This window comes from Asparagus officinalis, chromosome 7 (genome assembly GCF_001876935.1).
Source record: "Asparagus officinalis chromosome 7, Aspof.V1, whole genome shotgun sequence".
Classification (NCBI taxonomy): domain Eukaryota; kingdom Viridiplantae; phylum Streptophyta; class Magnoliopsida; order Asparagales; family Asparagaceae; genus Asparagus; species Asparagus officinalis.
In genome coordinates, this window is record NC_033800.1 from 122,621,497 (window position 1) to 122,633,886 (window position 12,390).

Genomic DNA, 12,390 nt, shown 5'->3' on the forward strand with positions numbered 1-12,390 from the left:
TGTGATAGGGGGAGCTTTCGCTCTTTTCCTTTTATTATTGTTTTCCTCATTTTGATGTTGACAAAGAGGGAGAAACAAGTGAATTGTGAGTATTTCATTCTATTGGTTTTATGCATGAATATTATAATTTATATAATCATTTGGTTTCATGCATATTTTATATATCTCTTGTGTAGATTGTTTGTCATCATAAAAAATGGGAGATTGTTAGGTTTCATGTATATAAGCCTAAGGTCTAATATTGTTTTGATGATTTACAAACAATCCTTAAAATCGTTTGTCTAGTATTTATGTTTTGTTTATTAGGTATTCTAGACAAACATCGATGTTGGAGGTTGATAGATTGCGCCTTAACGATGACATTCAATGGAGGTTGGCAGAATACCGGAATGAAGCAAATACATTCAAGTCAAAGATTCAAGATCAAGCTTCATCCGTAACCATGATCGAGCTTCAAGGAGAGATCATTAGCTTGTGTATAGTGTTTTAGTTATTAAGAGTTTATACTTGTGTGCAAATATTTCAAGCTCAATTTTATACACACACATCGTTTTCATTTTATTTTCTTTCAAGTTTAGCCACATAAATATGAAACAAATGGATATAGTTATATGCACGCATATTTGTTTAATGTTTATACGTGTTTGAAATGATTTCATTAAAATTAAGCTTTGACATATTCAAATCAATGAAATCATGTTTTTCATTTTTATACTTTTGTAAGTTTGTAAAATAATGTATCTATAGATTAAAGACTTGATTATACTATTTTACATCTTTTATAAAGTCTATTAATCCACTTAAGAGAAGTTTCAAACTTGTTTGAAAACATTATGTCAAAATCATGTGTTGTTGAAACTTCGTGTTTTGGACTATTTTACAAAATAAAGAATTTTGACAAATGGGAAATACAATTTGATCATTTTTTTGTAACATGTTCATTTTTATGTTTATCAACATTTTTCCAAGTTTTACATTTTTTGGAATTTATTTGATATTTTTAAAATGTTTTATAGTTGATATTTACTGTTCAAAACAGGCTATGTGCATGTTTTGAGTCGACTCGCTACAGTGTTGAGTCAGCTCATGATGTGTTGAACAGTTAGTGTTTTCATCTGCTGAGTCGACTGAAAAATCAATGAGTCGACCCATGCAGACATCAGTCGACTCACTACAGTGGCAAGTCGACTGATGAAGTGTTGAGCAGTTTGTGTTTTTCGTCTGCCATGTTGACTGATAATTCTATGAGTCGACCCATGCAAGCATCAGTCGACTCATGCATGTCATAAGTCGACTGACAATAGAGCCTTTGTACAGTAACGACTAGTTTCTAGATTTTGTATTTTTTAATGTTTTTATTGGTTTTTGTTGGTTTCTTGGGCTGATTTCTTCTACCCTATATATACCCCTTTGTCATAACTATTTTCAACTACCAAGAGAGTTTTTAAACAAATTTAAAGAGTGTTTAAAGTTTGTTTAAGTGTGTTTTACAAAAGTTTATGTGAAGAGATTTTTACAAAAGGAAGAAGAGATCATCATGAGCTTTCATCTCATCTCTTTCACTCTTGTTATCATTGGAGAAATTTTCTAAAATCAATCTCTAGCTATTTATATGTTTGATTATTATTTCCATAAGTTAGACTTTAATTAAGTTTATATTTGATTTCTCTTTATTTACACACACAACCTATTGAGCTTTTAGTATTTTATACATTGTATTATTTGGATTGTGCTGAGTGTTACTTAGAGTGTTGAGTTTATATTGAGTTCTCATCCATTGTAGAGAACAAATAATTTGTATTTGTGCTTATTTGTGAGATACACTTTATAATACACTTGTACACCGAGAGAAATGTGTGGTGAGAGACGGGATCGATTCCAAAAGGGGTGGCGTCGGTAGTAAAGCCTAGGGAGAGTTTGTAAATCTGAGCACTTAAGGAAGGCAATACGGGCTAGGCCAACACTTAGAGGGTGTAGAGTGTGATTGCAAGTGTGTGAGATTGTGAAAGTTTTCGATGAGCTAGAAAACCGATTGTGAGGTGTAAACATTTTGGGTAAACGTTAAAACCTCGTTGTGATAATGGATTCTCTCCGGGTGTGGGGAGCACAGACGTAGATTGGAAGGACCGAACTCCATGATCATCTTTGTGTGTTTATGTTGATTATTTGCACACTATCTCACTTGTTTTTTAGTTTATGTTTATATCGCCCGTTGTTGTATATTCTTGCTCAAAATTAGTTGTATATAATATTTACAAGAATAAATTGTTAATAAGTTTTAAATTGGCATTAAATCGGATTATTAGTTGTATATCATATTTGCAAGAATAAATTGTTAATAAGTTTTAAATTGACATTAAATCGGATTATTAGTTGTATATCATATTTGTAAGAATAAATTGTTAATAAGTTTTAAATTGACATTTAGTCGGATTAGATTAGCATAGTGCCCTATTCACCCCTCTAGGGTAATTTCAATACCACCTCTTTAAGCTTCCTGATACCACCTATTCAGAGAGAGACACACAAAGAGAGAGAGAGAGAGAGAGAGAGAGAGAGAGAGAGAGAGAGAGAGAGTTCACTAGTAGAGAGCAGAGTATTAGCTTCCGAGGCGACCCAGGCTTGCCCGTCTATCTGCCCCAATTCCACGCTCCAGTTCAAAAGAATTCAAAGGATAACAGAATAATTCTCATCTAATAATTATGAACAAACGAAGGGGAAAAGCGGAAAGCTTAGATAGTTTCGCATACTTTGCTAATGTGAATTCTAGTAAGGCATGGACAATCGAATTGATGGTGATCCGCCGTAATGGGAATATATAACTTATTATTGTGGTTTCAGTAGTGAAGGAGGCCTGTGATGTCACATGGTCCTGGATTCCAACACAAGAAGGAATGACAAAATTGACAGCAACAGCGTTAATTTAGGGTCTACCGAACAAGAAACATGACAAGGGTACCTTAGAGCTCGTTTGTTTGCACGGAAGTAATTGTGAAGTAGCTAAAATAAAAGAAATAAAGGTTAATTCTGCTACTTCCAAACAAAAAAATATATTTGATTCTCTAAAAAACTTACTTCCAATACTTCCCTAAATGCTTATGTGACGCCTACGTGTCATCCTTCCAAAATATTTTTCCAATCCTCAATACTTAGAAGTAGCTCGGAAGTAGTTAAAATGCATATTAATTATGACATAAATAATTTTTTTTAGAGGAAGTTCTACTTCCATTACTACTAAAAATATATAAAACAAACAAAAAAAATATTATTTCCACTACTTACTACTTCATAGCTTTAAAAGTTACTTCTATAACCTACTTTTTACTTCTAATACTTTCATTATCCAAACGTGCCCTTATTACAAGAGTGAAAGGGCTGGCTAATAAACGCACCAAATTGAACTATTACTTGAAGTTTCAATGATATAAGAATAATAAATATTATGATACTGGCAATTAGAAAACAAAGCACAGATGAATTCTAAAACCCTAGCATATATTCAGTTCAGTCATCTTCCAGAAATAACAAACTTAAAAAAGTCAAAAGCACGTGACAAGTTTTTAATTTGAGGGGAAGGAGGTTCAATAAAAAGACAAGACCAGCACCACAAAAACAATAATACTAGGAAAACCCTTCACTTCTACGCCAAGCCGTGTCCTCCATAGACCAACATGGAACACAGCGCGCTCATGACGAGAAACATCATTCAGCGGTACTGGTACAGGAAACATTGGAAACAAAGGGTTAGCAGACTGAGAATAACAACGACAACAAATACAGGATCTTATTAAACACAAGTAAGATGAAGCGTAAGGTGTAAGCACAAAGTAACACAAAATGCAACAAAGTCTGAAGAGTTTTTTTTTTTTAATTTGCCCATTGACTCATTCAGCCTTTATCAGTTGAAAATGAGAAGGCAATTAAGCAAAAAAAATAAATAAATAAAAGAAAGAGGGTTTGCGACAACAAATCCGAATGGCACAGTGCTGGTATTTACCATGTTAGTTGTGCAGTTTGAAATCCACTTAAGTAAATCAAGCACTAATTATGCTCATTCAACTACTGAGCTACAGAAAGACCATAAAGTTTGAAATTCCATTCAACTAAAGATCACAACAGAGAAATCCAATGAGAACCCAAATGTGAGTATGAGAACGTATTAATCTCTCGTTTCAAAATCCAAACAGAAAATAGGAGGATATTATGATGTATGAATTATGATACAAAATTAAACACACATAATGTAAATTACCAAATGCTACAATGAGCATACACATATTCTTCCAATGTGCAAATTCCAATGCACTGATCACGTTAGTATAAAACTTAAAACCCAAATAAATGTGCTTGTACTAGAGAGATGAACAAGTGATGGGTGCTTGTACTAATCAAGTTATTATAAGCGCAAATAAGTGTTCTTGTACTAAAGAGATAAACAAGTGTAAAAGAGAGAAACAAGTGATGGGTGCTCTTGCAAGCTAAAGTCAGAGTGTTTGGAAGAGCTTACTCTCAAAAGCTTATAAGTTATGCTAGCTTTTACTAGCTTTTCGCATTTATGATAAAAATGCTATAAAAATTGTTTGGGTAGAATAATAATTTCTTTGGTCAAACCTTTGCTTATTTAGATAAACTCATAAGCTAGTTTTTCAAAAGCCGGAGTATAACAGCTTTTTAAAATGGGGCTTATAAATTAATTTATTTGATATTTTACCAAACAAGTAGATAAAAAAGCTAGCTTAAAAGCTAGTTTGACCAAAAAATAAAACTACCCCAAACACCCTCATAATATGATTCCCCTTGCAGTTAATCAAGTTAGCACAACAGCGCAATCCATGGTTCTAACAATTGAGTGCTAAGTTGCATGGAAACGGGCACGGGCACTGGTACGAGTGTGGGTGCGGGACACGGCAAAACTGTAAAATGTAGGGTACGAGAACATGACTACATATATATATTGAATTAATACTGTACATAAGATAATTTTTTCCCCTTCATGTGTCATTAGAATTAAAATTCCGATCATATTTTTGAGTTTCTTTTATCATATTGATTATCGTGAATTGTAAACTACTCATTTTTTTACTAGACATCTAAACGACAACTATATAGTTTTAAACTTGGGTATGGACTGAAACAAATCCGACCCGTATCTCATTACTTTCAAAAGACGGATGTGAAGTGTAAGCTCTACGTCCAGGAAGTCTTTGACAAGTGTTTTAAATAAACACATATAATTGAGTACATGTTGTAATAAATGCATGCATATATTTAAGAAGTGTCCATGAAATTTGGGTACGGGAAAGTGTCGGGTACGTGTCCGGTACGAGTACGACTTCATTATAGAAGTACCCGGGTAACATAGATTGAGTGTAACAACATATTCTTTTCCTCTTCCCTCCCGCATCCCAGTAATCAAGCCCTACGGCATATCCTTTGGACTGTCATACCAAATGATAATGCAGTTTTGAGCTGCTGAAACGAGAGGAAAGCAACGAAGAATATATTCTAACCATCTATTCCAGCAACCAATTTTACTTTTGTGGATCTTTCTGATGAAGCAAAGCTATCTATTTATTGCAACCACTTGCTGTACAAATAACAAAATATTTTCCAATGCAAAATGAATATGTTAAATTAAGTACTACGCAACTCTAGTTTTGTCAAGAATAGGATGTGACAAAAAGGTTCAGAATAATATCATTTGTTCATCCCAACCAACGGCTAGCTTCTTCCAATCAACTAATATAGCCGGTAGAAGTTTGGCATCACGTAACAAAAAATAAAATTCCACTCCATCAGGTCAAAGGGGGCAATCTACATGAAAAGCAACAAAGAATATATTCTAACCATCTATTCCAGCAACCAATTATACTTTTGTGGATCTTTCTGATAAAGCAAAGCTATCTATTTAAGCACTTGCTGTACAAATAACAGAAAATTTTCCAATGCAAAATGAATATGTTAAATTAAGTACTATGCAACTCTAGTTTTGTCAAGAATAGGATGTGCCAAAAAGCTTCAGAATAATATCATTTGTTCATCCCAACCAATGGCTAGCTTTTTTCAATCAACTAATATAGCTGGCAGAAGTTTGGCATGACGTAACAAAAAATAAAATTCCACTCCATCAGGTCAAAAGGGGAAATTTACATGAATATGGCTATTTGATACTCGGAGATAGTTTGGTTGATTGGTTTATATACTAGGTATGCTTTAATCATCTTAACAGACTTTCAGTCAGAGATGGCATCAGCTAAAGTTCCACTCAATCAGGTCAAAGGGGGCATACAACACATAGATTTGGCACATGGAAAAGAAAATGAGTAACTAAGGGGTTATGGGCAGAGATGGCTTGGTTGATTTGTGGATGCGGTATGCTTTGATTATCTTAGAAGACTATTAGTTGAAGTTGGATTCAGCTAAATCACAAGGTTGTTATCTTTACATGGGTTAAGATTATAATGCTCTGATTTTCAGACCCATTGTTATTTTTTTCTAAAAATTTCAATATAGGCAACTAAAATTAGAAGTAACTTAACCAATATTTATGCCTATGTAACCACTTGTATAAAACGATATAAGCAATGATCAGTTTTAGTAATCTGAATTGCTCTTTTTGACTAAGTAAAAATTCATGATACAACTGCAAAAGTATCAAAATAAACAAAATGCTATTCTCTCTCTCTAAATATCAGGGATACAACTCATAAGTACATAAGAAACAAATAACTATGAGCATGAATAAAAATGCCAAGTCATCGGTAAGAAAAATAACCTTAATGAACCCAATCTCCTTGGCGTTGCTGCGGAAGCACTGTCTGCAGCACATAAGCCCATACTTGCGGATGATTGCATGAGGGTTGCCACAAACTCGGCTGCAAATTACAAAACATATTAAACCCAAAATCCAAAGGCACAAAAACACCGCAAAGGCACTTGTGTCCATGCCCCTATGACCAGCTTAATAAAAGAACACCACCATTGCAAGTTATAGAAAATTAATATAACCAAATCTAGTATCCTTGAGGGTAGGATCAAATTTAACAAGCATTCTGATAAGGTAATTATCAATTTCTGCAAGCGGGGCTCTATCTAAGAGCTAGAAAAAAGTTATCGAAATTTCTTTAACTCTCCGAAAATATTAGGCATTCTTTTCTAGATTGCAACCTAACGTAAGAAGCAATAACTAACAGACATCCTCTTCAATCAACATAACACATGAATTGTTTATCAAAGACACCTAGTAAGCTTTTTTTTATATAAATCAAATTAGTACTAAGGGATTAGACTTATATCTACGAACTAAATTGGTGAACTTGAGTTAAATTTAGTCCCAAGCAAAAGATGGTAATGCTGAACCCAACCAAAACCCTAGATCAGCACAAATTTTGCATGCAAGATGGCCTTTTTATCACCTCAAACCACATAATACAGCGATTAAACAACCTCAAACCCAACAAAATTAGAGATATTTTTTTATCAAAATCAAGATTGAGGGATCGAGATAGGTTACCAAGCGCGAGATCCAGGGCCGTAGTTCTTGGGGTGCGAGTTCCAAACGTTAGCGTGTCCCATCTTTGATCTCTTTCTCTCTCTCTCTCTCTCTCCAAGGATCTCTCAGCGGCGCTTTATTAATCTTTTGATCCTCGAGAAATTTAGGAGAGATTTCTAAAGGCGGCGAAAGCTAAGGCTTTTATAGTCCTGTCCCCCCTACAAACCCTAAATTATGAAGTTGGGAACTATTCCTAATGGGCCAAGTTAATGGGCCTGACGACCAAACACTTAGAATAGACCTTGCTGACCAAACAGCCCATGAGTGATGCCATTAAAAAAATCCATCTCTAACAATTTAACAACAAATTTTGCGTGGTTCGTGGATTATATTTAATTCATGCTGTGGATCTAGAAAAATACATATTCAAAACAAAATCTTATTTGTTCGAGAAATATGTTAAAGTATATTTGTATGAGGGATAAAATCCAACCAAAGTTGGTTCGGTGAAATAAGCATCATTTTAAAACCTTACAAAATTCCGAAGATTTCCTCGCTCGGAAAACCTGTTTAATCGTCTTATTCCAGCAAGCAGAACTCCCAACTTTGTCATGGGAAACTTCAAAGAGGTTACTCTTCATAAGAATTCGGTTGCTGCTACTATCGTATAAACTCACACAAAGCACTTGGGCTGGGAGACAACATCACATAGAAGTTCTGGAATTAAACGGGCTCATAACTTTGTACCACTCTAACGTACCCCATAACATAGCAATTCACAAAACCAAGCACTGAGAATAATAAGAAAATGTTATTTCTCCCCTAGTTGCGAAAGATAACCCAATGCCACAACAACGTGCTCTTGAAGGGGGGCTAAATGGAAAATACATTTTTATCGCCTTCAAATATAAATTATATGCCTTCATTTATGAGGGTGCCAATGCACAAAGTAACTGTTTTTTTCTTTTTCACTTTAAATCTGGAGTTCCCTGAAGATCACATGCTCGATCCTTACAGTCCAGCTTACCCCATCTCGCATTTACTCTCTGGCATGGAAATGTCAGCTTCCCGAGGCTGCCGGAAAAATAATAACAGGGCAGTAAGTAGAGTGTCCATCATATTTATGAAGGCGATAAAGGATTTAGCAGCGGCCAATAATTCAAACTAAGAGATGGAATTAGTTAAAGGAGAAACCTTCGGTTCACGACATTGTGCACGTGGCATAGCCATTGAGAGAACTCAGCCTGAGATCCTGCATGTACGGGATTTGCTCTAGGCGATCAAATCAGAGAGAGAAGTGATAATTAGGAAAATGTTAGTGATTCTCTCGCTCTGTAATTCACTTTTACAGAAAATAGCAAGTGAACTGATTGCCTATGAAAAAACGTTGCTACTATCTTACAAGCTCTTTTGGCATTCTGGGATGCACAAAACAATTTTGAGACGCTCAAAATATAAGGGTTTACCTAAAGAGTTTGTCTTCTGTGTGCAGCGATGGTGTCATTATTTCATTTCTCTCTCTCTTTTAATGTTTGGTCATAGTTTACCATATTATACTTATCAGTGTCTGTTACAATTTTTTTCCCAACTGTTTTATCTAAAAAACACAATAAAATTGAAGGACAAACCGTTATTTATTATGCACCCTGCATGTGTTAGGTTCTTGAGGAAACAAAAGTCCTAACATTTCCATGAAGACTCTGAAATTTATTTAAATGGAATATTAAGAGCCACCAAGTTCTGCTAAAGGCTATACAAATTTCGTAAGCAAATTATCTTGATTCCAGATTCACTGGTTACGGAAGAGTAGATAACCACAGCAATACAAAAAAGTAAATGACAACGACATGTACATGGCATAAACCTTCTCATTTTCAATTATCATTTGTCGCATAGATATCACTGTTCAAGGACATCTGCTATCTCAGACAAAAAAAGTACAATATGATGAAAAAGATAGTTAGCAATATAAAGCAAGTGACCAGTTTTACAGAAGGTTTCCATTATTTTCGTTACCAAGGGAAAATGTATAGCCAATGAAATGAATGAGTGATAAAAAGTCTTGCTGAAGTTGGTGAGAAGGCCTGACTTTGATGGGAGTAATCACAGATAATAGGGTTTAATCCAAGGGGAAAACAGAAAGAAAACAATAGAAAATGTATGACTTACTTGAGAACGTCCTTAAAATGATCTGCACATTCTTTACAAGGATAAAGTCGAGATAGTATAGCCATCTGCAAGAAAAGAAAAGCACACCTCTATCATCTTCAAAGAAATCCACTGCTGAAGTTTAAACATCCTTAAAAATTCACAAAATGGCATCACAAAATCAACACATCATAATTGATAGGAAAATGCATGAATCTTAGACACCATCATGTGAAGAATAATACAGAGCTGACCTATAATCTTTTAGTATCAAACTAACTTAGAGTTTAGGTCACAACTATACTTACGAAGATACTCAAATCCTAATTCCCAATCAATAAGAGCTTGTTTTATGTGTCACTGTAACTTACCTGTGTTAAACGGTATTTGGTTGTTGTTCATAGCTTAAATGTGGCATTTCTAATCTTAGCACCATTCACTCCACATGTTATGCACCTCATTCAATTCACAGAACTAAGACCAACTAAATCTTGCAAAGAAATTGTTGATAAACTGGCTCGGTACCTAGAGCAATAAGAACAGGTTCCAAAACAAGTTGGGACGAAACTAATTTTTACAATTGAAAATCTAGATAGCCTGGTAAAGTGAACATCATAAACTCTCCCAGCATCGACAATTACAAGCGCCACTGTGCTATCGACAACTTCAGCCAATGATGGGATTTGGTTATAGGAGCTCGAGCAGGCTTCTACTTTGCCAAAATGGAAGGCAATAACCTCTTCTAAATTGAGATTTCACATATTGGAACAGACTAGTATAGTACCCAGTGATGTTACTCAGCTGTGAGAATCTTTTCCGTTTTATTGGAGTGTTTCATTTTATTTGGGGGTTTTATTAAAACATGTTCTCTTGTTTTTGGATTTTCCCCTCACTGAAATATCCTCTAAAATCTTTATTATGTCATAAGACTCATAACCTTCAAATTTCGGTACTTTCATATACCATTCTCAAATCTTTATGCTATTTCAAAAAACTCCCCTAGTTCATTACTTCTTTTTTTTTCTTTCGAGAAAAAGGATGCGGTCTCACACCCCTAGTTCATTACTTGCTGGTTATCTATGAAGTTTAAGAGATAATTGACTCAGGTTCTGTCAACCTTTTTAGAAATTAATTCCCAATGGTTTTGTTTTTTTATATCGAATTGTTTTATGCCCTTTTATTAGGGGCTTTAACAAAATATGTCCCAACGTTTTTTTTTATATATCCAATAACATATTTCTTATTGAGAAAAAAGTCAAATCTTGCTATTTTCACATAGTCCTCTAAATTCTTAAGTTATTTCAAAAGTCCCCCATTCCCTTTCCCGCAGGTTAAACATGAAAGTTTAAGAGATAATTGACTTGTATAGTTGACCATTTTAAGATATTAATGCATCCTTATTCCTTACTAGCCTACTGCATTTTGGTAATCAACAAGCGACTCTATCTCGAGAATTCACAGGGGAAAAAAATAGTCCCTAAAAATCTAATTTAACTCATTTATGATTGCATAAACCTGATAGCACAATGAGAAACAAGTGCACAACCATACACATTACCAGTTCTTTGGCATCTCTCTTCTGCTGCCTTGTGGGCTGGTCAGGATACTGGAGAAATCAACAAAATTAGGGGAAAACATGTTAAACCCCCAAAATACAAGCAGTTATTACTATGATAAATTACACTAAACCCCCCAGAACTTTCATCGGTTTGTGGTAAAAACCCCCCAACAACTTTCAAAATCACGCTAAACCCCCAATAACTTTCGCAGAAAAATCACAACATCTTTTGGGTAAATTACACTACCCACCCCCCCACCCCAAAAAAAAACTTTCAAAATGCCTTTTATGTTGTTTTTTGCTTCGAATTTATGGGTGTTATCTGCATAATGCAGAAACTTATTGTTGTTATATGCAATTTTTAAAGTTTGGGGTCTACTGAGAAAGTGCTGAAAGTTCTTGGGGGTTTAGTGCAATTCATCCTTACTACTCTTATTATTATCACCACCGCCACTGAGACAAATGAACAAACACCTGAGCTGCAATTGCGTGAAGAAGAGCCCATGTGCCCCTCCCAAGCTCTTCTTTAGTCAAAGGAGTTGCAGACTTCTCCTGCAATAGAAAACCCATCAAATAAAACACTAATTTTAACTTATAAAAACTCCAAAAAAAAAGTTTTTGAAAAAAAAAAGTAATCAAAAGTTGAATGCCTTTGTAAAAGAAGTGGAGGCTAAAGAGACGTCCACAGATTTAAGTAGAGCGGATTTGTCTTTGAGAGAGGGTTTATTTTGGAGAGGGGATAAGAAATTGGAGATGTGGGTTTGTGCGCAGCGGGAGAATGAGTCTAGGCTTTTGAACATGAACTCGAATGGATTTTCTGACATTTTATTGTATTGGGACTTTGGAGAAGAACAGCTAAATTCAGCAGGGAAAGCATTAACAAGAGCTCAGCGGGAGAAACCAAGGTGCTCCGTAGACTGTAGACGGTCATGAACTCATGGGCCTAGCTGAGTTTCCCCTGGCCTTGGGGTGTTTGGTTCACCCAATTTACACAAAAGTTTCGAGTGACAATCATATTTTTATTAATAATATTTTTTTGTAAATTTTCTTAACTATGTTTAGTTTTAAAAAAATTTATAGAAATATTTTCTATAAAGTAGAGAAATTTTTGGTATTTTATTGAAATCAACTTTCTCTCCAAATGAGAGGAAATTGTCTAGAAATCTGGCACGTATATTAAAAAAATAATTAA

At 34.7% G+C, this 12,390-nt stretch overlaps 2 protein-coding genes across 2 annotated transcripts; both read right to left on the reverse strand.

Annotated features, from left to right (window-relative positions):
* LOC109849869 (40S ribosomal protein S29-like) lies at positions 3,475 to 7,683 on the reverse strand. Its single transcript, XM_020419751.1, has 3 exons — positions 7,514 to 7,683; positions 6,776 to 6,875; positions 3,475 to 3,715 (listed from the first exon to the last, which is right to left on the reverse strand). The coding sequence occupies exons 1-3, from the start codon at positions 7,573 to 7,575 to the stop codon at positions 3,707 to 3,709; spliced, it is 171 nt and encodes a 56-aa protein (XP_020275340.1). The 5' UTR covers positions 7,576 to 7,683; the 3' UTR covers positions 3,475 to 3,706.
* LOC109850986 (FAD-linked sulfhydryl oxidase ERV1) lies at positions 8,204 to 12,167 on the reverse strand. The gene is made up of 6 exons (XM_020421077.1): positions 11,849 to 12,167; positions 11,673 to 11,750; positions 11,199 to 11,246; positions 9,662 to 9,726; positions 8,687 to 8,764; positions 8,204 to 8,566 (listed from the first exon to the last, which is right to left on the reverse strand). The coding sequence occupies exons 1-6, from the start codon at positions 12,020 to 12,022 to the stop codon at positions 8,461 to 8,463; spliced, it is 549 nt and encodes a 182-aa protein (XP_020276666.1). The 5' UTR covers positions 12,023 to 12,167; the 3' UTR covers positions 8,204 to 8,460.